This window comes from Podarcis melisellensis (assembly GCF_964234715.1).
Source record: "Podarcis melisellensis genome assembly, chromosome: 7".
NCBI classification, from domain to species: Eukaryota; Metazoa; Chordata; class Lepidosauria; order Squamata; family Lacertidae; genus Podarcis; species Podarcis melisellensis.
Window position 1 is genome coordinate 67,071,454 of NC_138539.1, and position 26,541 is coordinate 67,097,994.

Genomic DNA, 26,541 nt, shown 5'->3' on the forward strand with positions numbered 1-26,541 from the left:
CAGGGGACTGGACTAGATGACCCTTGGGTCCCTTCGAACTCTACAATTCTATGACTCTGTGGAATAGTGGACCCTGGTCCTAACCCCAATCTATGTAGTCTACTGCCTTCACTTCCTTCTCTTTGATATTTGGGAGCAGCTGGCTTTCCTGAACTTATTTCAGAGTGCAAGAGAGATTGATAAGCCTGTTAAAGTCTCCCCAGCGACTATACGTTAAATGCAAAGATGATTTATATTTATCAAATAAAACTCACTGGGAAATGGAGATGCAGTTTGCTTTTGATATGATATCAAATGGGCAAGGAGAAGAAACGCCATTGGATGGAGCTATTTATTAATATTTATTTATTCAAAATAATAAAGAAGGCATTTGAAAAACACCTTTGGGTCTGCTAGGAGGATTTATTGTTGCAAATTTACTGCGTTTCAAACTTAAACCTCTTTAGAAGTGCTTTTCAGCCACATCCGTTTCTCTCGTTTCCTCCTTAGACCCCGTTGCCCTAAAATCCAGAGTTCAAATCTGGTTCTGTGTTTGATAACACAAGCTGAGGGGCAGGGAGTGGTTGGGGGAAATAGCCTGCAAATGGCCTCTTTAGGTTCGGGATCAGACCTTAAATCTGGAAATGACCCATTCTTTAATTTTTTTCTTTTTTTAAATTTTGCAAATTCTTTTAAACAACCCTCAAAACACATCTCTCATATTCCTTGACTTCCTATTCACCCTTCCAGGGTGTTCTTTTCTTAGCTTATAAAGCCGCTATACTACTTATATTTTACCCATTACGTACATGTCAGGGAACTGACATCTAAAGCGCCGGCGGCGCAAAGGCTCACTGAGGGTGAGAGAGCAGTAGCAGCGGAAGAGGGAACCAGTAGAGGGCGAGCAAGAACTCCAAGGGAAAGTGAGTCGGAGGGATGGCTCAGAGACGCTTCAAGCGAAACCAGTGGGGAGGTCTCAGGACCTCCTATAGGGACACCCACACCTCGACGGAAACTGTCACGCCGAGAGGCCAGACGACGTGTTTCCGTTAAGGAGCTTTTATGTTGGAAACGTTTCCGAAAGCAGCCACTTTCGGATTCTACTAGTGATTGACGCAGCCATGCTGGAGGGGCTCCGTCACAGGCAGAGGTTTGAAAGCCTGATCAAACTCTGAGGGACTTGCATTTTACGCACAAGCAGCTCATCGTCCCATCACAGCAATCCGAAAGTCTCCGAAAGCCAGCTTGTGCAGGGAGAAGCATCATGAGCAATCCAGCCGGAACCGGGGAAGCAGGAGCAGCTGGAGGAGGTCCAAGCCTGGAAGAAAGGTACAGGGCGTTGGAGATCCAGTTGGCGCTCCAAACGGCGAGGCTTGAGGAGAGGAGGGCTCAGGATGCAGAAAAGGGAAAGGAGAAAACCACCCCGCTCGCCAGAAAGGTGCCAGGATTGGTGCAGAAATTCGGGGGGGATCCCAGGAACTATCATGCCTTTAGAACAGAGATGCAATACGCTCTAAACTTGCAGTTTGATGACTTCCCCGATGAGGAATCGCGAGTGGCGTATGTGATTGGCCATCTCGAATCCGGGGCGAAAGATTGGGTTAGACCCCTGATGGCAGCGAATAATGAGATCTTAAAGGACACGAGGAAGTTTTTTCGTGCCATGGACCTGATGTTTTCCAGCGATATTGAGCAGGGGGTGGTGCGAAGGCAGTTAATGGCTTGCCAGCAAGGAAGCAGATCTGTCCGTGAGTACTGGACTGAATTTACCATGTTGATTCACAAATTGGGGTGGGACCTATCGGCGGAGCCCATCCAAATGCTTTTCGAAGAGGGGCTTTCTTCAACCGTCAAAGATGAGCTTTCCCGGGGCCCCAGGGCGGAGTCTATGGACCAGTTAACCAAATCTGCGCTGGCCATAGGAGCGCGCCAGGAGGCGAGGGCTATGGAAAAGCGGGAAGGGAAAGGAGACCGTTGGAGGGAGTTCCGCATTCCAGACATTCCAGAGCCACCTTTCCCGCCGGCAGAGCCGATGGAAGTTGGAACAGCGCGGGCGCGCGCAGTTTCAAATCCCAGTGAAGGGCGGAAAAAGGAGGGAAAGAGCGCCAAGAGATGTTATCTCTGCCAACAGCCAGGGCACTTTGCCAGAGTTTGCCCACAAAGAAAGGAATGGCAAGGGATGGCAGGAGCTGTTGGGGGAAAGGAAGAGGAAGGCAAGGAGCAAGTAAAAGCCAACGCCTGGCTGCCACCGTTGGGGCACAGCAGCCAGGCCAAAGAGCAATGAAAGTGCCCATGCCAGAACCCCCCAGACCCGCTTTAGTGATAGAGGTGTTACTAGAACTGCCAAACGGACACCCACTAAAGGTCAAGGCGCTTTTGGATTCAGGCAGCTCCTGTAATTTCATGAGTAAGGAGTTTGCAGCTGAGCACCAGATACAGACTATCCCTTTAAGTAACCCCTTGCAGGTGACTACGATTGACGGCAGAGAGCTGTTGGGGGGAGAAGTTAGCCAACAGACTGTCCCGATGATAATGAGAGTGGCAAGGCACACCGAACAGATAGCGTTTAATGTGGCCATCCTGGGAGGAGCGCCCATCATTTTGGGGATGAGCTGGCTGGCGCTACACGATCCGCTAGTGGGCTGGCATCAGAGGGTGGTCTCCTTTGGGTCAGCGCATTGCCTAGAACACTGCAAGGAGGGGAAGGTTTCGGGAGGAGACAGAGTCACCCTAGCGGGGATGGAAGTGATGGACAAAGGGAAGGTGCCCCCGCAATACGCAGATCTGAGCAACGTATTCAGCGAAAGGGAAGCAGACAAACTGCCACCGCATAGACCCTTTGACTGTCAAATCAACCTACTCCCAGGGGCCCAACTCCCAGTAGGCAAGCTGTACGCCATGTCAGACAGGGAGATGCAGGAGCTGAGGGAGTTCATTGACAAAAACTTGAAGCGAGGTTTCATCAGAGAGTCCCGAGCGGTGGGGGGCAGCCCAGTGTTCTTTGTGGACAAAAAGAACACAGACAAACCGAGACTGGTGTGTGACTTCAGGGCCCTCAATGCAGTGTCGGAGCCCCTGGCTTTCCCTATGCCCCGAATTGATGACATACCTCGTTATGCCCTTCGGTCTACAAGGGGGCTCCGCGTGTTTTCAAGCTTTTATAAACCACGTTCTGGGACCTTTGCTCTACAAGAATTGTGTGGCCTTTTTAGACGACGTGTTGGTGTATTCGGAAAATGAGGAACAGCATGTGAGGGACGTTCGAGAAGTGTTGGGCAGGCTGCAAGCCAACCAGCTGTGGGTGAAACTGGAGAAGTGCCAGTTTCATACCAAGGAGGTGGAATTCCTGGGGTACCGCTTGTCAGACAAGGGATTGGCCATGGATCCAGGCAAGGTCCAAGCGGTACTGGAATGGAAGACACCGAAGACCAAGAAGGACGTGCAAAGATTCTTGGGATTTGGGAACTTTTATCGGAAGTTCATCAAGAACTTTGCCCACTTGACGGCGCCCATCACCGACTGTCTCAGCAGCAAGAAGAAATTTGTTTGGACGGCAGAGGCGGATCGAGCCTTTGAAGAACTGAAAAGGGCTTTCGCCTCGGAAGAACAACTTCTGCATGTGGATTTACGAAAACCCATGAGAGTGGAAACAGATGCATCCGACCGGGCGGTAGGGGCGGTCCTTCTTCAACCGGGGAGGAGTGCGTCGGAGTGGAGACCGTGTGCCTTCTTCTCGCGGAAGCTGAATAAGTCCGAGAGGAATTACACGGTGTATGACAGGGAACTACTTGCCATTCACGAAGCATTCCGGAGGTGGAGACATTTATTAATTGGGGCACAACACAAGGTGCAAGTGTGCACCGACCACAAAAATTTAGAGTATTGGAGAACAGCTCGAGTGCTCAACCAACGACAAGTGAGATGGGCACAGGAATTCTCCAAATTTAACTTTGAGATTTGTTATGTGCCAGGCCCAGAAAACGTCAGGGCGGACGCGCTCTCACGCAAACCAGAATATTGGGAAGGGGAGGGGGTGATCGAAGAGAGACATGTCATCCCGGAGGACCGCTGGGTGTGTGGGGCGGCGATGGTGGGGCAACGAGAACTGGTGGAGGAAACGGAAAATGATGAATATGCCCAGGATAAGCTCAGAGGTCTCAGGGGGGAGGGCGAGAGCCCCGGAGGTTTTGAGGAAAGAAATGGGGCATTGTATTACAAAGGGGCACTGTATATACCCGAAGGTGAATTGAGGGGGAGAGTACTCAAGCAGTTGCATGATAGCCCCACGGCGGGACATTTTGGGCAACACAAGACCATGTGGTTGGTTACCAGGGAATTTTGGTGGCCTAAGGTGAGGGAAGATGTAAGGGAGTATGTAAGAGGGTGTGACCAATGTCAGCGAGCCAAAGGGGAAAGAAGGGCGCCGGCAGGGTTATTAGAACCTTTACCCACACCAGAACGGCCTTGGGAAGCGATATCAATAGATTTTATGACGGATCTGCCAAGGTCCAAGGGGAAAACAGCCATCATGGTAGTAGTAGACCTGTTAACTAAGATGTGCCACTTTGTAGCATGCTCACATGCAGTCACAGCGGAAGAAACGGCGAAGTTGTTTGTGGAACATATCTTTAGGTTGCACGGGGCTCCCTCGAGGGTGATCTCAGATCGAGGCAAACAATTTACTTCCAGGTTCTGGAGGAAGCTCATGAGCTTGTTACACGTGGAAGTCAATTTTTCAACTGCCCGGCACCCTGAAACCAACGGGCAGGCGGAAAGGGCAAATGGCATTCTTCAACAATATCTTAGGTGTTATGTCAATGACAGAGAGAACGATTGGGTCGAAAAGTTGGCGTTGGCAGAATTTGCCTACAATAATGCGGAGAATGTGTCCACAGGGATGAGTCCCTTTTTGGCTAATTACGGGTGTCACCCCAGGGCATTTCCAGGGGAAGGAGGGGAGAGATGGAGCGTCCCAGCGGCTGAACATTTTGTAGAAGAGATGGAAGCCATCCATCAGCAGCTCCAGCTCAACTTAGAAAGGGCTAAGGCACAATATAAGAAGCAGGCAGACAAGAACAGAAGGGAAGGTGAAACCATAAGGGTGGGGGATCAAGTGTGGTTGTCAACCCAAGGGTTGCCGTTCAAAGGGGGTTGTAAGAAACTGAGGCCCAGAAGATTGGGACCCTTTGAGGTGATTCAGCAGGTCAACCCGGTAGCTTTCAAACTCCGATTACCCAATCACATGAAATTGCACCCAGTGTTCCACAGGTCGTTACTGTCACCATACAGGGGAGGAGGTGAAGGGGAGCACGTCAGGGGACCAGCCTTGGAAGAGAGGGAACGCCGCAACCATGTAGCGGAAATCCTCGATTCCAGGTGGAAGGGAAATCAGGTGGAGTATTTAGTGGCGTGGGAAGGGGAACCGGAGTCAGAAAACACCTGGGTAAGTGCGCAGGAAGTCAATGACGAGGTTTTAACAGAAACGTTCCATCAAAGGTTCCCGAGGAAACCTCAGCCGATAGCAAGGTTTAGGAGGGAGTATTTCGGCACCACCGATGAGGAAGAGGAAATGGAAGGGTTCGCGGAGTCGGAGTTGGAAGAGGGAGTGGACTCTGATGACGAAGAGTACCTAGAGAGTAGGAACAGCAACAAGTGGAAGGAAGTGTTCGCGACGTCGGAAGATGAGGGAGGTTCTTTCAAGGGTTTTACCTCCTCACCGCCAGTAGGAGAGGAGACGGGAGGGGGAGGGGGTGAAGGGGGCCCTGGAGGGGAGGTGGATGTCAGGGAACTGACATCTAAAGCGCCGGCGGCGCAAAGGCTCACTGAGGGTGAGAGAGCAGTAGCAGCGGAAGAGGGAACCAGTAGAGGGCGAGCAAGAACTCCAAGGGAAAGTGAGTCGGAGGGATGGCTCAGAGACGCTTCAAGCGAAACCAGTGGGGAGGTCTCAGGACCTCCTATAGGGACACCCACACCTCGACGGAAACTGTCACGCCGAGAGGCCAGACGACGTGTTTCCGTTAAGGAGCTTTTATGTTGGAAACGTTTCCGAAAGCAGCCACTTTCGGATTCTACTAGTGATTGACGCAGCCATGCTGGAGGGGCTCCGTCACAGGCAGAGGTTTGAAAGCCTGATCAAACTCTGAGGGACTTGCATTTTACGCACAAGCAGCTCATCGTCCCATCACAGTACATTAATTCTAAATTATCGAACTACCAATTCTCATTTGCTGCTCTACTTCAAATTCTGCATACGTTTTAACATAAACACGATATCCCCCCCCCAAAAAAAATATTCCACAAAATAGTTCCATCCTTGAATGGACGTTCTCCTCATTCCGTTCTTTAATTCTCACAGGTAATCTAGCCATCTATGCATATTCCATCATCTTCATAAACCGATCTGGAAATGACTCATTCTAAACTATATGGGTAGCGATGTACTAGCCGTGACAATGGTGGTTTCCCTGTTGCTGACATGTGAAGAGCTATAGAATTAAGTAATTGGTTTTTCTACAGAAATGAACAACCGCATTGGAATGTGATGTGTACAGTTTGAATGGCAAAAGAAACAAACCCTGAAGCTCATTTGTACCAGACAAGCCCCTTCTTCTCCTGGTTCCCAGCCCAATTCTGGTTCTGATCTTTATTTCCTGATTTTGATCCTAGACTTAAATAAAATAGACTGTTCCTGGTGTTACAGGAATTTTTATAATGATTGGGGAGGGGGTTGCCGTTTGTTCACACACACAATGTCTCCTCAAAGCACCACATAACACATGATGGAAATGGCTACCAAGGGGGGAGCTTGGGACATGAGTGAGCCATAATCCCTAAAGCGTGAGCTCAGGTACTCAGCAGCCCTTCTGCTTGAGTGATAATCTCTGGCATCCTGAGTGCCAGACAGGTAGCCATTCCAGAAATAATAGCAAACCCAAATCAAGACCAAAGGATGTGATTAACTTGGCTGGGAAACAGGGACATGTAAATATCTCTTTTGGGTGTATGATGGAGGTCAAGGGAAGGTTGGGGGGCAAGCCCTGATGCTCAGGTTTCTGTCGCCAGACCCTCCCAGCGTGTGATGTGTTTGTGATGTATGCATGATGTGATTTTTAGGGGTGTTGTGGGTATATTTGCGGGCACACATGCTAAACCCTGTTTGTGGTGCCTACCCCTTCTCCCCCCCAAAGAATGAGACAAGAGACCAGAGTTCAAATTGGCCACAACTTTTTTGAGCTTCAGAAGTGGGAAAATTGGCACAGGCCTTGGCAGGTAACCCTCTCAGCCCACCTGGTTGAGGATATGCAGGCAGATGAGGTCCAGTGAGAAGGGACTGCAAAGCACAAACTTACACAGCATGCTCTTCCACTAACCTCAGCCTGGGAGTTTGACCTACATGCTGCCGCTCTAGGGCCAGGGACTCCCGATTTTTTGCCCTTTAACAGACCCTGCAAGTGCCACCGCATGGAGAGGGAGCACGAATGCATCCCCCCCAGCTTGATGATAGACTAAAGGATACCTTGCCACGGCCTAAAACCGCCAAAGTTGTGACGAAATGCTGCAGGGAAGGCGAAGCCTGCCAATGCAGGGAAAATTCCTGAATACAGCAACCCTCTTACGGCCACAGCAGTGCCTGCTGACCTGGAACACAAAATATTAGTCTGTAAGGAAAAAGTATTGTTAACTTGATGGCCGCTGACCTAGGATGAAATTACTGTATTTTTTGCTCTATAAGACTCACTTTCCACCTCCTAAAAAGTAAGGGGAAATGTGTGTGCGTCTTATGGGGTGAATGCAGGCTGCGCAGCTATCCCAGAAGCCAGAACAGCAAGAGGGATTGCTGCTTTCACTGCGCAGCGATCCCTCTTGCTGTTCTGGCTTCTGAGATTCAGAATATTTTTTTTCTTGTTTTCCTCCTCCAAAAACTAGGTGCGTCTTGTGGTCTGGTGCGTCTTATAGAGCGAAAAATACAGGTACTTGGATGCAAGAAATTATTAATTTGAGGGAGGGCGGGTGAGTGATCGTGGAAGGAAGAAAAACCAAGTGAGGCTTGGTCGGAAGGGTCAGCCTCTTTTCTTTGGCCTTAGCCCTACTCCTGGCTGGCCATCCATTGTCCTCCCTGGCTGAGGGCAGGTCAAAGGCCAACCCAAGCAGGTGGGAGGCACCTGTCCAGTTGAGCCCCCTCTCAGTGCCACAAACTCCGCCCACCTGTAGGGAAGGGAGGACGGAAATTGTAAAACTGATAAAAGTGGGAGCCATCCTTTGTTCTGGGCTTCTTCCTGCTTCTCCCGTGTGTCGGGTTGAAGTCCTGTTGCAACAGTCCTTGGAATAAAAACCAGGCCTACTGGCTGCTGCTTTGCTCCTACTGTATATTCCTGGCTGGTGCCTTTGTTTGGTAATCCAAGTGAGCCCAAGGATTTTCCTGTAACACTGGGATAGTACAATTGCAAGATTACACAACCAAGCTGTTCCCCAACAAACTGCTCCTTGCACTTAATTTTCAAATTTAAACTTTTCACTTTTCTAAGGTCCTTATTTTCTTTCCTCTTCCAGCTAACTGCTCTATCAAGATCCTGCTCATGTTCTTTCTGCTTTCTCCATCTGCTAGTCTTGTCGGGCTCCTGGAGGAGACTCCCTGGATTTGACCTTTCCTGGCTTGCTTGATCCTCTGTTCCCAGTATTGATGCAATTTGGGTCCCTAGCTTGATGCATCTCTCTCCAGTCTTGACCTCTTGGCAAGTTCTTTTGACACTGTCTTGAATTTCACTAGCTATCAGTATTAATGTTGCTCACTTATGTCCAGAACTTTTTATTCTGCAAAGGGCTGGCCATTCCTTGGGCCCTTCAAAGACCTGTTTAGTATAAATGACTGGAGTTTCTAGGTCTTGAATGGTCTTCTGTAACAAAACGTGTCACAACCCTGTCTGAATGAGCATGCCTATAGGGAAGTCCAGGTTGTTCACATGTTCATCCTTTAGCAATTCTCAGCGGGATTTCTGTTTTGTCATAATCAACTAGGCCTCAGTTCTCAACTGCTTTACCTCTCTGTGAAATATAGTATGCTGCAGCTTTCCCTTAGTTTTTGCATCATTGCTTTTTCCTCGTCGCAGTGTGCTGAATACTTATGCTTACAGTGCAGTTCATTAACTATTGTCAAGCAAAGTAACATCAATGAAGTTTAAAAAGCAGAGCGATATTGATTCTGTATGGCTCAAATAAGTGTGAGGTTTACCCAGCATGCACAATAAAGTCATTCCTGCCAATTCTGATGTACAGCAAACATAGCTAAAAAGTGGGTGACTCAAAAGTTTGTATAATAATAATAGGAATAGGGGAAAACCAGGGAGGTTATTTCGCTGTCAGCATGTGACTCTTAGGTGAATATTTAGTGAACTGCATGATGAGTTGAAGGAGAAAACCAGACTTCTCCTCGCTCCTGTTTGTATGGATAAAAAATGTTGATTGTCGCCAGCTTAATCAAGCAGTTTCCTTCAACATAAAAGCTTGAGTCTTGCTGCTAAGTTCTCTTCAACTCCTGGACACACCAAATCGCTTCCTCAGGAAATCATGTTTGCATATGATAGAGCAAGTTCATCAAACCTTGCTCACAGACAGGAAAACTGAGCAGAGTGGCAAACAATTAAAACTCATCTTAAAAGGCATTATTTCCTTAGGTGAGCGTATATAATGGCACTATTTTTTGAGGAGGGGGAAAAGCAACATTTTACATATGGTAGTGACTTTTCCATCTGGAGATTTGGATTTGTTTTCTAAATCACTTTGGCCTCAAGAATTGTGCTGTTCTCTCCTATAACAGGTTGGCCACTTCAAGAAAATTCCAGCTCAGTTATCTAGTGATTTGTACTGGTGAGAAATGTGCTTGTAAAGTAGCTTATTTTAAATGAGTTTTCTTCTTCAACAATCTCTTTTAGGGCTGGTATTTATGGAGAGAATACCAAAAGTGGATGTCAGATTAGAAGGAACACAGTGGGCTTTTCTCTGTTCTGTTCGTAAAGCTGTTGACCAAGTGAAGTAAAGAACTATGCAGAGAACAAAATGTACCCTCCCATTATTATTATTTTTAAAAAGTAATGTTCTAAAAGGTATAAAATTACATTTAAACAAAAAAGAGAAGGGCAACGGTATAAAAATTCAGCTCAAAATATTAGCAAAGCAGATGAGGAAAAAACTAACCTTTGCAACATTGTTGATATAACAACATCTGGTTGGGTTTCCCCAGCTAATCTGGGTGGCTCCCAACAGAATTAATGATGATGATGATGATAATTAATAATAATGATAAAACATCATACATTAAAAACTTCCCTAAACAGGGCTGCCTTCAGATGTCTTCTAAAAGTCAGATAGTTGTTTATTTCCTTGACATCTGATGGGAGGTCATTCCACAGGGCTGGTGCCACTATCGAGAAGGCCCCTCTGTCTCTTAAAAGCTTGGACAAATAAGCCTGTTTCTACCTGGTGCCAGAATTCACATAAAAGTTCACATTAGATGACCCTCTGTCATGGGAGGGCATTCCAAAGATGTGGTTATGACTCTAGTTACCACCCATCTCTCTTCAGATGGTGGGGGATTCAGATGATGCAAGCAGTGTTTGGCAAGCACATGATTCAGTTCAGTGCTGCCAGAGCATTCAGTAGGGCTGAGGAGACTATATCCCTACAGATATTGCTCAGATGCAACCCTGATTCCCTCTAACCATTGGCACTGCTGGTCGAGACTGATGGGAGTTGGATCAAAACAACACCCCCCCTCCAAATGTCTAAAATAAGCCTCCTTTCTTGTTGTTGTTTTGTGTGTTGGTTGTCATTCCTTCTACACAGGGGAATAAATTATTTCGTGTTTGTATACCGCTGAGATACTGTTGGCAGTTAGAGCCACAGGAAAATCTAAACAAGGGCAGTCATTTTCTTTGCAAAGAGTACTTGAAGAAAGCAAACAGTTAACCTCTTGGAGCTGAAAGCAGCAGCAAAGCTTTTGTCGGTTTCAAAATAAATGAAACCCAAGCTCCAGCTCCAAACTCATTTGTGGAAGTGTTGGCAACATTTTAATTTACAGCATTTTCCTCCTGCTGTTAATTTGAAAAGTTCCAAACAGACGCATCCTGTTTATATTTTAGTGCGGGTGATTCTGGCAATTAATTTCTCTGTTGAGAACGCATGGCACCTTCCCTCCTCGATGTTTCTCCCCATCCCCTCGCTAATGCTGCCTTAGGGCAACAGACGCTGTCATAAATCATACATAGTCTGTAATGGTTCCTAAGGATGCTTAATGCGTTTGGGGAGTTTGCGTAATGAAACTTCCTTGGTAAAGGTGAAGCATCCTAATAGGTTGCCTAGCTGAAAGCTTGATATTAACCTTGTAGAATGATGATATATTCAAATGCATAGGCTTGTTCGCGGTTTGCAACTTCAGAACTCGTCGTGATTATGTTAGCAACCAATGTTACGGACGGAAAAGACATAGTGTGATGGGTAGCCTTTGAAGCTCAGGGATAATATAAGCTTTCAAGCTTTTTCTTCCCCCCAAAAAGAGAGAGAGAGTTTAATTCTTAGTTTAAGCACTTTACTATCTAGGCTGGTATTGGTATATTGGTTCCGGAACAAAAAGTATTGGAATTGATGGGGAGAAAAATTCAGCTGAGGAGGGTCAGATCACAGATTATTAGGATCAGTGTGCATGACTGACCATTCTGCTGATAGAAATGGAGCCGCCGAGTTTTCTTTTAAGGTGATTTCTCCAGGGCTATCCAATGATTCTGAGTCGGGCGTGATTTTACTTGTACTGTGAATATATTACTCATCTCAGCTGTAAGGCTCACAGTCGGCATCGTGTATGTGTGTTGTGCTGGTGTTATTAAAGGGAAATCTATCCAGTTCAATTGGATATAATCTAACTAAGGGCTCAAGCCCACTGGATGGTTTCATGTCCCAAGAGAAAAGATCTCTTCATTTGCAGACTGGCCCTCAGAAAGGCCTGAACCGTCTTGACTTAGTGTTCTGATAGAAAAATTAGAAGGGCACTGATTGGTCAGGCCAAGGACCAGTTTAGTCTAGCATCCTGCATCCTCCTGCAATAGAGGTGCTCTCTAGCTTTTGCTAAGAACAGGCCCAGTTTGTTATGAAAACTGCTTACTTTAGGATAACACAGCTGAGGCCTGGAGCCTCTACAGTAAGTACAGCTAGCCATTTCAGCAACAGCACTTGCCACCCTAGTTCTCTCCACAATGCCCCTGAGAAGTAGGCAGACTCTCTTCCAAATATCAGCACTCCACAGAACTGTTTTGAACACAGCTTGCCATATCCGTGGCGGCCAGCCATGCAATTCTAGGAAGCCCACAAGCGGGACGTCCTCCAGAGGGCCTGGTTTTAAACAAAGAGTCCCTTCAGATGGTGAAACTATTCCACTTGCCAGGTGTGGGGAGGTCACGTCTGTGGATGCCAAGAAACCTCCTCTCTCTTTTTTTCTATGCATAAAGAGTTTTGTTTGTGGGAACTTCTGATATCCACTTGCCCAGAAACCCTGTGAAGTTGTAAATCCAGAAAAAATCCAGCTGTTTCTGCATATTAGACCCCAGTCGGGGATAATCATGGTGTACCTGGGACCATTTTTTGGGGAAAAAAAATCTCTAAGCCATGCTCAGAACTTGCAGACCATGGTTAATCATTTGTGAACCAGGTTTTCCCTTAATACAGTGGTACCTCAGGTTAAGTACTTAATTCGTTCAGGAGGTCCGTTCTTAACCTGAAACTGTTCTTAACCTGAAGCACCACTTTAGCTAATGGGGCCTCCCGCTGTTGCTGCGCCGCCAGAGCACGATTTCTGTTCTCATCCTGAAGCAAAGTTCTTAACCTGAAGCACGATTTCTGAGTTAGCGGAGTCTGTAACCTGAAGCGTATGTAACCTGAAGCATATGTGACCTGAGGTACACTGTATTGCACAAAAGCTTCCCTGCCTAGCTGACTTGAGAGGTGATCTTTGCTTGACACAGGTGACCAGATAAGTGGCTTCTTTGCCAGCTGGCCTGCATGCCAAAGCTAAGTTTTAATCAAGATAAGCTGTGGAGGATTGTTGTGCAGATACCAGACCCCCGTTGTAATGTTGTTCCCTCGTCAAGAAGCATCTTGCTCTGCCTGAAGCTTCTGGAGAGGTGAAAATGGCAGCCGGCCATAGGGCTTCTCAGTGATGAACTTTAAAGTGTTATTTACTGTTCAGTGTCTAATCCTATCACACACAGAGAGCGGAGGAGAAGTGTTTGTACTGGGACAGAGTAGTCTATCCAACATGTATTCACCTTATAAAACAGGCTGAAGCTCTAAGTCCTGTGTACGGAAAGCAGATTCTATAGTGTGTTTCTTAGGGACGCAAATGGGGTTGTGGTCTAAACCACAGAGCCTCTTGGGCTTGCTGATCAGAAGGTTGGCAGTTCGACTGTCCTAGCTCCTGCCAACCTAGCAGTTTGAAATCATACCAGCGTGAGTAGATAAATAGGTACCACTGCAGTGGCGTCTCCGTGCACTCTGGCTTCCATAACGGTGTCCTGTTGAGCCAGAAGCGGTTCAGTCATGCTGGCCACATGACCCAGAAAGCCGTCTGTGGACAAACACTGGCTCCTTCAGCCTGAAAGCAGAGATGAGTGTCACACCCCATAGTTAAATTTGACTGGACTTAACTGTCCAGGGATCCTTTACTTACTTTTAGGTTCAAGAGGGGGGGAAAAACCCTTTGAACTAAGTTCTAGCATATTCATCCATTTGCTTTGCTGTGCTCTGCTGCAGAAAGGGTAGTCTTAACTGTTTTCTCTTATGTTCTGTTTTTTGTCATCTTTAAATATCGGTGTCTCTGTTTTTCTCAGCTCTCATTTATTGGAGCCATGTTAGCAATGAGCATGAGCATCAAAGAGCAGGGAGGAAAAATCTGTGTCAGGCAAGCGATTTCCCCCTCTCCACTCCCTTCTGCTGCTAATGCATCTCTTTCTATCGCTTGGTGTCTTCTGCCCATGGTTTTTCATACTCGGTTAGCTTTTATTAACATTAGTAGATATAGCTCAGCCCTGCAGAGCTTTCAGCTGCTATCAGATCTGCACTAGCCAAGGATATTAATCATGATTCTGGTTGTCTCTGTCTTTTTGGTCTCACTTGAGTGTTGCTGCCTCCCAGCCCTCTCCCCTCCCCTCTCACTGTCCTTTAAAGAGTCCTAAGGATACCCCTGGCAGTCTTCTTTAGCTCTGGGTCTTCTCTGTCAGCAACATTTTCTTGGCTGTCATCAGATAATCCAGAGTACTAATGATAAAACAATGTTTTTGACTGCTGCTGAAGTCAGCTGTGCCCTCATATGAGACCTGGCTGGCTTTCTAAAGTGTTGCGGAAACTTTGTGGTTGGAGAGAGAGGTATCATCGTCACCTCATCTTTGGAGAAGCTCTTTGCCTTGTCACTCAGGTTTTTTTGCTTGTTCCTTTGGGCTTTTTATGTGTTAATTAAAAAATATATGGAGCAGCAGCTTATCTTCCATTGAACCAAATGCCTATAGTAAGTGTGTCACCAAATGCCAGTAAGGGAGAATATCGGGAAGTCCACTTTTCACATTAGAGCCCAGGGTGAATGAACTTGTGAAGGAGGTTAGGATTTGACATTCCAGCTCCACTCTCAACTTCTGTGTACAGTGGTAACTCGGGTTAAGTACTTAATTCGTTCTGGAGGTCCATTCTTAGCCTGAAACTGTTCTTAACCTGAAGCACCACTTTAGATCATGGGTCCTCCTGCTGTCACCGCGCCGCCGGAGCACAATTTCTGTTCTCATTCTGAAGCAAAGTTCTTAACCTGAGGTAATATGTCTGGGTTAGCAGTGTGTGTAACCTGAAGCATATGTGACCTGAGGTACCACTGTACTCTTCTGAATCTGCTGTACACAGAGCCTAGGCCAGGGGCTGGCAGCCTAAGGCCCATGGGCCACAAGCGGCCCATAGGAGTCATTTAACTGGCCCATGGACGCCCGCTGTCCCTCTGTCAGCTCCTGTGCGCCGCGCTAAACTGGCACAGAGCAGAGAGGAGACCGCCTTCCACGATGCTGGCCAGCTTCCCATTGGCTGCAGGAAGCTCCTGCAGCCAATGGGAAGCTGCACACGCCTCCTCCGCGCCGGAAGGAATGCTGGAAATAGTGTTTGCGCATGCATGCATGTGTGCGCACACTCTGGCCCACCGCGGCCTCTCCAGGACTGTGAACTGGCCCAAGCCACAAAAACTTTGCCAACCCCTGGCTTAGGCAGATTACTACTATCTAGATCAGGCATAGGCAAACCACTGGTCCTGTTAGCTAGGGATGATGGGAGTTGTAGTCCCAAAACATCTGGAGGGCTGAGTTTACCTATGCCTGATCTAGATCCTGGGTTTTTCCAAATACCATACTATGTGAACATAGCTGACCTCTGTTGGTTTGCCCTGATTTCTTGCCTGAATAGGTCTAAAGCGTTGGACTGGGGAGGCAGGTTCAGATCAACCACTGGCCACTATTTTACAGTCTAACCCAACTCATGGAATTGTTGGTGTGTGTGTAGGCGATGGAGACCATATATAATGGTTGGAGCTCCTTGGAGGAAGGGCAGAATAATAATAAAAAGTCGTATATTAACTTCGGCATTATGTCAAGAGACACTTACTGGATCAGAACAAATGTCCGTCTAGTTCCCCATCTTGCTTTGTGCATTGGCAAAATAAATGCCTCCATGGAATAACACTGGTAGTTTAATGGTGAATTTGGGATATAATGGAGATGTAAAAGATTTGGATTGTTATAAAAGATGCAGGAGGAAATGTCTAACAATAGGACCCACAAAGAGGAGGAGATTCTTTTGAATCTTGTTTTTATGATGTATGTTGGATATGTGATTGCAAAACTTTAATTTGAAAACCAAATAAATAAATAAATAAATAAATAAATGTATATAAAAGAAATAAATGCCTCCAAGCCTTCTGTATGAAAATGCTCCTATGGGGAGTGCCATCAGGTATTATTACATAACACCGTTAGAAGATGCATTGTGGGGCTCAGTTACCGTATTTTTTGCTCTATAAGACTCACTTTTTCCCTCCTAAAAAGTAAGGGGAAATGTGTGTGCGTCTTATGGAGCGAATGCAGGCTGCACAGCTATCCCAGAAGCCAGAACAGCAAGAGGGATCGCTGCTTTCGCTGCGCAGCGATCCCTCTTGTTGTTCTGGCTTCTGAGATTCAGAATATTTTTTTTCTTGTTTTCCTCCTCCAAAAACTAGGTGCGTCTTATGGTCTGGTGCGTCTTATAGTGCGAAAAATACGGTATTTTGAGGAAACCCAGAGATGAGAGTTAATGGTTTGTATGTGGTAGCAATAATGATTCAAAGTGTTCCACGGATTATTGTACTCGGGAAAGCAGCAATGAGGGGTGCTGTGTAAGGAAGCACTTTGCTTTGCAAAAGTTGCATGTCTTGGTTGAAAGTTTTATAATAACAATAATATTAACAACAACAACAACAACAATTTATTATTTGTACCCTGCCCGTCTGGCTGTGCTTCCTCAACCCTCTCTGGGTGCCTTCCAACAAAGATTAAAAATACATTAAAATGTCACACATTAAAAACTTCCCTGAACAGGGCTGCTTTCAGATGTCTTCTAAATGTCAGGTAGTTGTTTATCTCTTTGACATCTGATGGGGGATCATTCCACAGGGCGGGCGCCACTACTGAGAAGGCCCTCTGCCTGGTTCCCTGTATGTAGCCTTGCTTCTTGTAATGAGGGAACCGCCAGAAGGCCCTCGGCGCTGGACCTCAGCGTCCGGGCAGAACAATGGGGGTGGAGATGCTCCTTTAGGTATAGTGGGTCGAGGCCGTTTTGTTACAATCATGTGCGCATAGCTTTTATAAAGTTTGCAAACATTGCAGACTTAAATCCGGGGATGGCTAACTTTCATCCTCGGTTACTCCTCGAGGACCCACCTCCCAGCTGTGTGTGTGGCCATTCCATAATCTTGCAGGCACACACAAACATCCCCCATAGCTCATTTCTGCAGATCAGCAGGGGAATTTAAGTCTCTCTGCAGTGTTGTCCTATTTAGTTTTTTCTACTTCTTGCCACCTCCACCGAAATAATAATCAATTATTGGAATTTTTAAAATTGTGCATAGCCATTATTTTGCTGCTGGCTTGTTCATGTTTCTGGATTCTTTTATGTGCTGTGGCTTATGAGTGCTTAAGGTGCATGTTCCATGTAGATTTTGTTAGGTAAGGTAAGCGTAAAGGACCCCTGGACTGTCAAGTCCAGTCAAAGGCAACTATGGGGTTGCGGCACTCATCTCCCTTTCAGGCCGAGGGAACTGGCGTTTGTCCACAGACAGCTTTCTGGGTCATGTGGCCAGCATGACTAAATTGCTTCTGGCGCAATGGAAGACCATGACAGAAACTAGAACGCATGGAAATGCTGTTTACCTCCCCCCACAGCGGTACCTATTTATCTACTTGCACTGGTGTGCTTTCGAACTGCTAGGTTGGCAGAAGCTGGGACAGAGTAATGGGAGCTCACCCCGTTGCGGGGATTCGAACCTCTGACCTTCTGATCGGCAAGCCCAGGAGGCTCAGTGGTTTAGACCACAGCGCCACCTGTGCCCCTATGATTTTATTAACACATTAAGTGCATGATTATTCCAGGCTCACTGAATAGTGAGGAGTTACCCCTTTACTGCCTCCAGCTTCACTTTGTTGCATTTACTTTCATGCCATCCACTCTACCTATACATAATGTTTAGATCCATCCTGTGTTACCATTTTGTTAGTTATACTGCTCGCAATTTATGCCACTGCCTGTCTTGATACTTCACTACTTTCTCAACACACATTTTCCTTCTTAATAACTTTTAATGTAATTAGCCATGCGGCAGATTAAAGCCAAGCAAGAGAGATGATAACCCTACGAGCGAAACTCCAGGACTGGACAGAGAGAAAATGAGGTCGATCCCGATGACACTTCAAAGTTCAATTGTGCCAGAGGTTTTAAAACACAGGGAGATAGGAAAGCCAGCATGGTTAAAAAAATTATTTGCAGAAGTTCAGCCGTTGACCTTCTCCATTATAAAAATAATTGGGATCAGATCCTTGGTGTTCGTCTTATCCATTTTGTGACTGTGTTTCAGGGCAGCGTCCTCTATTTCTTTTGCCTTAGATTTTGCACATGTACTGCTGTGTTGTTTCAGCCGATACTTTTTTCTGCAGTGGATGCAGTGTAATGTTTGGGGATGGTAGAGCTACCTAGTCCTAAACCTTAGAATGTTCCTGGGAAAGTTGCTTTATCAGGCCCCATTCAGGCTTCCTGTGAGTGGTGCAGAAGCGATTCCTGATTATCCTTCCCCTGCTGCTTCAGTTGAGAACTCTATGGATTGGAGACAGTTGTGACACTCTTCCACTTGGTTGCTATTCTGCCCAGAAAGGAATGCAATGGTCAGGGAGACAGAAACTGTGTGTTTGAGCCTATTCACAAAGTTTTGTAGTAACAGTCTTCTTTGGAGCCACAGAAGAAACCATCAGTAGGGAAGTGGCTCTGGAGTGCTAGCCTTAAGTGTCAACAGAGCTCTTAAGTGTCATTGTCCAAGCATTACTGTCATGAAGACAGGTACTTCATAAACCATATGCTTACTGTATAGATTAAACACTGCAATATATATATACATACTTTATATGTGTTCCTGGTCACTCGCAACTGCCTAACCTGTTCCTAAAAGTGAACTCCAACATTTAAAGCTTTGCAGGGGCTTTCCCACTGAATTTGAACCAGAGGATGATTGCAATGATATATGCAATGCTGTAAATTTCAGTCAAGTTGGGAGGAAAAATCTCTAGGTTTGTGTGTTCCCACATTGCCTTCAAATTGGTCTTGGGTTATTCACCATTTGTTCAAAGCTTTTATGAAGCTTTCACATGAAGTCTGTTCACGAAGCATGGAAAACGAGCGAACTGTCCTTTTGATTCCTGCATGAAAATAGCCTTATTGACCAAGTAAAAATGTCCAATTCAGATTATTAGTCTGAAATGCTTTCTTCAAAAATCATTATAATCGGCTAAAAAGACTTGGGGTGTGTGTTTCTTTTCGTTCAATGTCCCTGGTATATGAGGCAGAAACCCATGGTTTGGTAATGTTTGTGCTTAGGGGAATTTATTAGCCATAAGCATCATGCTTAAGATGCTACCGTTTTGCAAAGTTCACTTATCGTTTACTCTTCCTCTGCATCAATAAAAGGATGTCTTTAGATTTTCTCACCTCCTTCAGTATTCTAGTAGACCTTTATGACTAACTCTGTTCATTTTAAATTTCCCTCTCAGATATTGACGGACTCCCAGTCAGATGCTTCGCTACGGATTCCTTGCTTCCTTTCGCCTGGTGGTAGAATACAAGCTAGTCACCGTGGGAGGCCAGGAACTGCTCCAGGCATTAGATTTGAGACCGGACTGCCAAACAACGTGATATCTCACTGCTTTCGCCAGTCGGACCGTGATGGAGACTCTGTCCCAGGACATTCTGCTGGAATGTCAGATTTGTTTCAATTACTACAGCCCCCGGCGGAGGCCCAAGTTGCTGGACTGCAAGCATACCTGCTGCTCTGTTTGCCTTCAGCAGATGAGGACCAGCCAGAAAGACTTGCGGTGCCCGTGGTGCCGAGGCATCACTAAACTGCCGCCGGGCTTTTCCGTCTCCCAGCTGCCCGACGACCCAGAGGTCATTGCCGTGATTGCGATACCCCACACTTCAGAGCACACTCCCGTCTTCATCAAACTTCCCAGCAATGGCTGCTACATGTTGCCCTTGCCCATCTCCAAGGAGAGGTCCCTCTTGCCAGGAGACATTGGCTGCCGCCTGCTGCCAGGCAGCCAGCAGAAGTCTCTCACTGTGGTGACAATCCCAGCCGAGCAGCAGCCCTTGCAGTCCGGCATCCCTCAGGAGGGAGGCGACGAAGATCAAGACAGGAGGGGCATTGCCAAAAGCTCCACCTGGTCGGGGGTTTGCACCGTCATCCTGGTGGCCTGCGTCCTGGTTTTCCTCCTTGGGATTGTCCTACACAACATGTCGTGCATTTCCAAGCGTTTCACTGTGATTTCCTGCGGCTGAGAGGAAGCGGCAAATACCCACGCGGGCCAATTTTGGGGGTTTGGGAAGGTGGTTATGGTGGTGGCAGGATGCCGTGAGATGAAGCGCCTCGTTCCACCGTACTTAGTCATTGACACCAGGCTGGTTGCTGGTCCAGAGTCTACTTTAAAAGGAAAAACAAAGGACAGGGGCACCTGTTCGTAGAGTATGGGAAACGTCCAATGCTTATCCGCTGGTAACAGTACCAAGGAAGACTGCATGCATCACCATAATCACTTAACAAATGAGCTGTAATTTATAATGATTTCATCATGTTACGAGATTAAAGATGTCTATTTAGCTGGTTCTACTATACTGATATAGGACATAATCTCTCCCTTTCTCTCTTTAACAGAGTAGTCAACTTACAAATCAAAATGCTGTACGTTCAAGTAGAATTAAACATTGGCATTCGGAAAGGCAAGCTACCCAGTGCTTTTCCAGACGTAGCGAAAACCGTAACTTTTCTCTCTTTAAGCGGCAACAGAGAAACTTGTGAAAAGTTTAAAAAAAAAGTCATTTAGTCAACAAGGCTTCTTTTTGTATCTTTTAAATTGCACATTAATTGCAACAGTTTTAAAAAATCTGTACCATAGTTATAGAAAGAGAACATTTTTTCTAAAGCGTTGGAAGTATTTTGGATGTAATCTATATCTGTGTGTTTATGCGCATTCTGTTTTTCTTCTGTAGTTTTAAGTGATTTCCTCCCCCTCTCGTTTAAATTGAAATGGGACACAAAAAGAAAGAAGCAATAAAGGGAACCAGGAAGGATATACAGCTGTCCAGCCAAACTGTTTGTCTGTATGCTGCCTTCTGCAAAAACGCTACTTTAAAAATGTAAATCTTGGGCATGTGGTTTCACGCGCACACAGTAAATATATTTGTCAAGAAGCTCTGCTGCGGAAACTAGTGGAGTTGGCCTAATCTGAGATAAAGGCTGATCTTTGTACGCGAGTGGCATACTGAATGATTTTTGAAGACTTCTCTTCAGATTTCCTACCCTTTGAATACAAGCTGGAGGTACATCGCCAAAGGAGCCATAATCTAGGTTTTATTCATCATTGCAAGTGTGAGATACAAATGAAGGCTATATGGCCATGATACAGAATGCACAAATGCACCAGCAGTGTGGCGCTCCTTGCCCTCAAAGGTGTTCACAGGGAGGAAATGTTACAATTGCAGAAAGGAAGTGGGGGGAGAATAGGGGAAGATGGGTGAAGTGGCTGGGGACCCAGGTCAAAAAAAACGTCAGAAAAAGTGACTATCTCCTAAAGGCAATTGTGGCGAGAGAAGTTGTCCCCCCCTTTTAAAACTCGGTCGATGTGGACTGCCAAGATGAATGTTGACCCAGGAACTCCTTTCTGCGAATCACCAATATCTTTGCCAGCCATTGGCAAAAATGTAGTGTTTCTGTAAGAGGGGGTTGAGGGGATATGGTTTTGGAAACTCGGTGGCATTTGAGCTGCTCAATCACATTGAGAAAAGGCATGAAACTTGCTTCTGTGTTAGACTGTTCAGGCAGCCAGGAGTACTCCAGGGTTTGTTGATCTTGCTATCCTGAAGGCGTAATCCCTGTGTATACAGAAAAGGAGTCCCAGGGTACTTTAGCTGATTTTTATCAGGGCATGTCTGCTTGCTGGGGATTACGAAGCCTGCCCAAGAAAAGGATCGTATTCCTGTTTGTGCGGCTGCTTCTCTTGAGGCAAAACAGAGGCGAGTCTGGATTCTGTGAAGTGGGAACCATAAATTAACTCCTGGGAACCCACGGTTCTGAAAGTGACACACTGGCCTTCCCTATACAGGCATGAGCTGATGCACACGAAAGAACTTTTCCTTCCTAAAATCCCAATTTTTGTATACAAGGAAGTGGACTCTTGACACATTCTCTGTTTCCCCCCAAAATAAGTATAGTGCTAGCAGTTGCAGACTGGGCCACGTGTAATATGTTAATAGAAGCCATTGAAATGACCCCCCTTTTTGCCCCCGACCACAGATATTTGTTCCTTTGTGATCCATTTTTTAAATATACTTCATGAGTCCTGCTTTCACCATCCTTTGTGTCATTCCATGTACAGTCATACCTTGGATTCCGAATGACTTGGTACTCGGACGTTTTGACTCCCAAACGCCGCAAACCCTGAAGTGACTGTTCCAGTTTGCAAACGTTCGTTGGAACCTAAATGTCCAACGGGGCTTCCAATTGGCTGCAGGAGCTTCCTGCAGCCAATCAGAAGCCGTGCTTTGGTTTCTGAACGTTTTGGAAGTTGAATGGACTTCGGAATGGATTCTGTCCGACTTCCAAGGTATGACTGTATGAGCTTTTCCCATGGAGTAATCTTACTTGTGTTGCTCTAGAGGAGGCTCAAACAGATTGATTTCCCCCAACTTCAAATCAGCCTAGGCAATTGGAAGAATTGCATGGTACCGTTCTCATTGGGCTCAAGCCACTTAGGACTGCAAGTGAGTGATCACACATCATTCAGTAAACTTCTTGCCCGTAACCAGCCTCAGTTGCCTTAATAATAATAATAATTTATTATTTATACCCCACCCATCTGGCTGGGTTTCCAGCCACTTGGGCCACTTCCAACAGAATATTAAAATACAATAGTCTATTAAACATTAAAAGCATCCCTAAACAGGGCTGCCTTCAGATGTCTTCTAAAAGTTGAATAGTTGTTTATTTCCTTGACATCCAATGGGAGGGCATTTCACAGGGCAGGTGCCACTACTGAGAAGGCCCTCTGCCTGGTTCCCTGTAACTTGGCTTCTCGCAGTGAGGGAACCGCTAGAAGGCCCTTGCCACTAGATCTCACTGTCTGGACAGAACGATGGGGGTGGAGACCTTTTGCTCTCCCAACACTTCCCTGGCTATTCTCCCTTTCTATTCACCCCACTAACCATGTAAGCAATACAGCTCTCATAAGCCCCAGCCAGCACAGCCAAGCCCCAAACCAGTTTAGGTATATGAAGCTGATTTCACAAGGACGGCTTGACATTAAACAGTCCAGGCTCAGGGTACAATGTGTAATTTAGCTATTTTGTGTAGCTGGGCTCTTAAGGGAGGCTGACTACCAAAACGTTTGAGAACTGAGGGTTCTCATATACCCAAAGGGGTCCTAGGATAATTAAAGTTCCACAGCTCTTATCTCAGTGGTAAGAACGATCTGCAACTCAACAACATAGGGCCTGTATGGCATAAACTGGCAGGACTAGGCGGTGAGGGGTGCAGCTGGGACTGGTTGCCAGCAGGAGGTGGGGAAGTACCGTATTTTTCGCTCTATAAGACGCACCAGACTACAAGACGCACCTAGTTTTTGGAGGAGGAAAACAAGAAAAAAAATATTCTGAATCTCAGAAGCCAGAACAGCAAGAGGGGTCGCTGCGCAGTGAAAGCAGCAATCCCTCTTGCTGTTCTGGCTTCTGGGATAGCTGCACAGCCTGCATTCGCTCCATAAGACGCACACACATTTCCCCTTACTTTTTAGGAGGGAAAAAGTGAGTCTTATAGAGCAAAAAATACGGTACTCACAGAGTGATGGGGGATTGCAAGGAGATGGGAGTCAGTGCACAGAAACCAGAGCAGCAGGACCCATCACCAGAGCCAGAGGGATCCCTGTCTCCAAGAACAGGGCAGGCTCTGAGGCATAAGGAGCAGTGGGAAGCTAAGGCAAATATATAAGACAAATAAGGCAGACAAAGGCCCACAGCCCAGCTCCCTAGCTGGCCACAGGTGGGGCTCGCTAACTCTGGAGGGCTGTGATTCCTTAGCTGGAGTAGGCTTGGAACAGGTGAGGGTCACCTGCCTCATCAAGCCCAGGTGCTGCAATCAGCAGGCAGCAAAGTGCAAAAAGGAAGCAGAGCTGAGGGGTTGTGTCTGCTCAACTACCCATGTTGAGGGACCTCGGCTTGCAAGCCTCTGTGGGGACTGTGTTTCACTTTGGCTACATGGATTGACTGGGGACTTGACATACTGACTTGCTGCCAGGTAGGCCCAGAAAGTGATTAAATGGCATACTGTTTCCTTGCTTGCTCTGTATAGCATTAGCAAACACAGAAGTACCCAGAGAACAGTTTTACTAGGTAATAGCTCTGACTATTGGGTTCTTTAATGGGAATAGTTGCATTAATATGTGCACTGTGTCTGTGGTTCACTATTGGTGGTCTGCATAATGAACCTAGGGGGGTCTGTGGCACCATCAACATAACAAAAACTACCATATAGATCCCCCCCCCAAAGTAAGGGGTCCATTGCTTGGCTTTTGAAAAGCAGGGCCTCCTCAGTACTTAACTAAATGGGAAACCCTGCTCTATATTGGTGGGCAACTGCTCCTTATTTCAGATCATTAAGAAGTCTCTGGGGTTTGCTTGCAATGTATTTAAACTTACATTGGTTCGTAATTTATTATATGGGAATCACAGCTCTATACATCCATTCTTGAGCCTCAGTTTTGTAACCCACTACAATTCACTTTTGCTCCCTTCAAATGGCGGTCTAATTCAGTTTGCAACCGAAACCTGCAGTGGACTTTCCATTACCTATAATCACGTTTGCCAGGATAGCTCCACTTATGAATGCCGCACCTCATCGCTTTTCTCCACAGGCCGACGTCATTTTCAAGAGCGTGTGGTGTTAAGCAGGTTTCGCATGTAGGCTTCTTGCCAGAGGGATTGCAATAAGGAGATGTTCTTCTAATTCCTAATGCAGCGCACATGAAATGTTAAGTTCCTTTCATGTTGAAAAAGTCATTTCCATATCCTTAAGAGAAACAACAAAAAACCTGAAAAGCACCGTCTCTTAGCTTGCATAATATTTTAAAGCATGGGTACGGAACCTTGGGTCTGATGTCTGGATGCAGCCTGTCTAGGCCTCTCTAGCTGGGCTTCAGGACTGTTGCCAGCCATACACCTTATTCCCGGGCTACACCCCCTGAGCAGCACTGCCTGGCATTCTGGGTGCTTTTTCTGGCTGGAATGTCTCCTTGAACTGTGATAATGTCTCTTGTTCGCTTGAATGGAGTAGAGATAACCTCTTGTGGTAGAACCTCTGACCTGTGTAGGTGGAATACAGTCCACTGCACAGAGGGACCCACCTCTGCAGCTTCCCCACACCCGAGTTTTGATGGATGGATCTGGGAGAGGATTTGTGAAGCGAGGCATGCAGGTGGCGCTGTGGTCTAAACCACTGAGCCTCTTGGGCTTGCCGATTAGAAGGTCAAGCTCCCGTTGCTTTGTCCCAGCTCCTACGAACCTAGCAGTTGGACAGCACACCAGCGCGAGTAGTTAAATAGGTACCACTTCGGCAGGAAGGTAAATGGTGTTTCCATGCACTCTGGCACTTGTCATGGTGTCCCGTTGCGCCAGAAGCGGTTTAGTCAAGCTATCTGTGAACAAACACTGGCTCCCTCTGCCTGAAAGTGAGATGAGTGTCGCAACCTCATAGTCTCATTTAACTGGACTTAACTGTCCAGGGATACCTTTACTCCTGCTGAAGCTTTGCTTTGCAGTTGGGCGGAGGGAGGAAGAAGCTGGTTTGTCATTTTCTGAGGTTGAGAGATTGGTTTGAGCAATGCTTTTACATACCTCTGTTTCTAGCCTCTTTGACATGTTGTTTCCTGCTTCAAGAATGAGCTTGGGCAAGCCTTGGAGTTGCATGTTCCCATATCTGCTGCACACACACCCAGAGGTTGACATATAATGCTGTGGTTTTTTTTAATTTAAAAAACGGCTAACTAATTTCAGTTCCTCACTGGATCCAATTTTGGGGAACCGTGACCTGTTTAAACCAAGAACTGAAACTGTGATTTGATCCTGTCTTGAACTCACAAGTCATAGTTAAATCAGTTTTTTTGTATACCGCTTAGATATATATTTAATATATCAATCAATCAAAAGTGTGAATGCAGTTGGTCAGGGGGCTGGGAATTGGCCGCGGGTTCCCTTGTTGAATGGACTTAGTGACCAGTCTGGATTTCTTACTGTATGTAATGTGAAATTGGCTTGTTGTAACTAAACTGGTTTGGGGCTTGGCTTAAGGAAGGGATTTCACCTAGGAATCTCACCTTGGCTGCTCTGTGGTCCTCTTCCAGTGAGGCTGGGGAGTAAGAATAAAGGAATAAATGCAAAATTTGCTGCCTCCTTCCAAATCCTCGGTTAGAAGTCTGGCATCCAACTGAACCTGAAGAGTCGGAGACAGGTGTCAGGCGGTATCTCCTGCAGCTTCTCTTTTTTGACCTTTTCAGATTTTGTTTGTCAAGGCATTTCTTTGGGCGGTCAGCTGAAGAATCTACAATTTTTACTTTGTGGTGAATGAAGTCTTTTCCAAGCACAATAGGGATGTATGCACATAATCTGGAGGTTCTAAAGAGAAGTATAGACGCCTGCCATAAAACTCTTAAGGCGACG

The 26,541-nt window shown here is 46.3% G+C and overlaps 1 protein-coding gene across 3 annotated transcripts in view; it reads left to right on the top strand.

The window, feature by feature from the left end:
* Positions 1-20,909, top strand: part of RNF152 (ring finger protein 152) — a 62,042-nt gene extending 41,133 nt beyond the window's left edge. For all 3 annotated transcript variants that reach the window (XM_081918347.1, XM_081918348.1, XM_081918346.1), the window contains one exon: positions 19,335-20,909. In XM_081918347.1, coding sequence (XP_081774473.1) covers positions 19,507-20,118 — 612 coding nt within the window. In that variant the 5' untranslated portion in view covers positions 19,335-19,506 and the 3' untranslated portion in view covers positions 20,119-20,909. The remainder of the gene's footprint in view (positions 1-19,334) is intronic.
* The last annotated feature ends 5,632 nt before the right edge of the window (positions 20,910-26,541 follow it).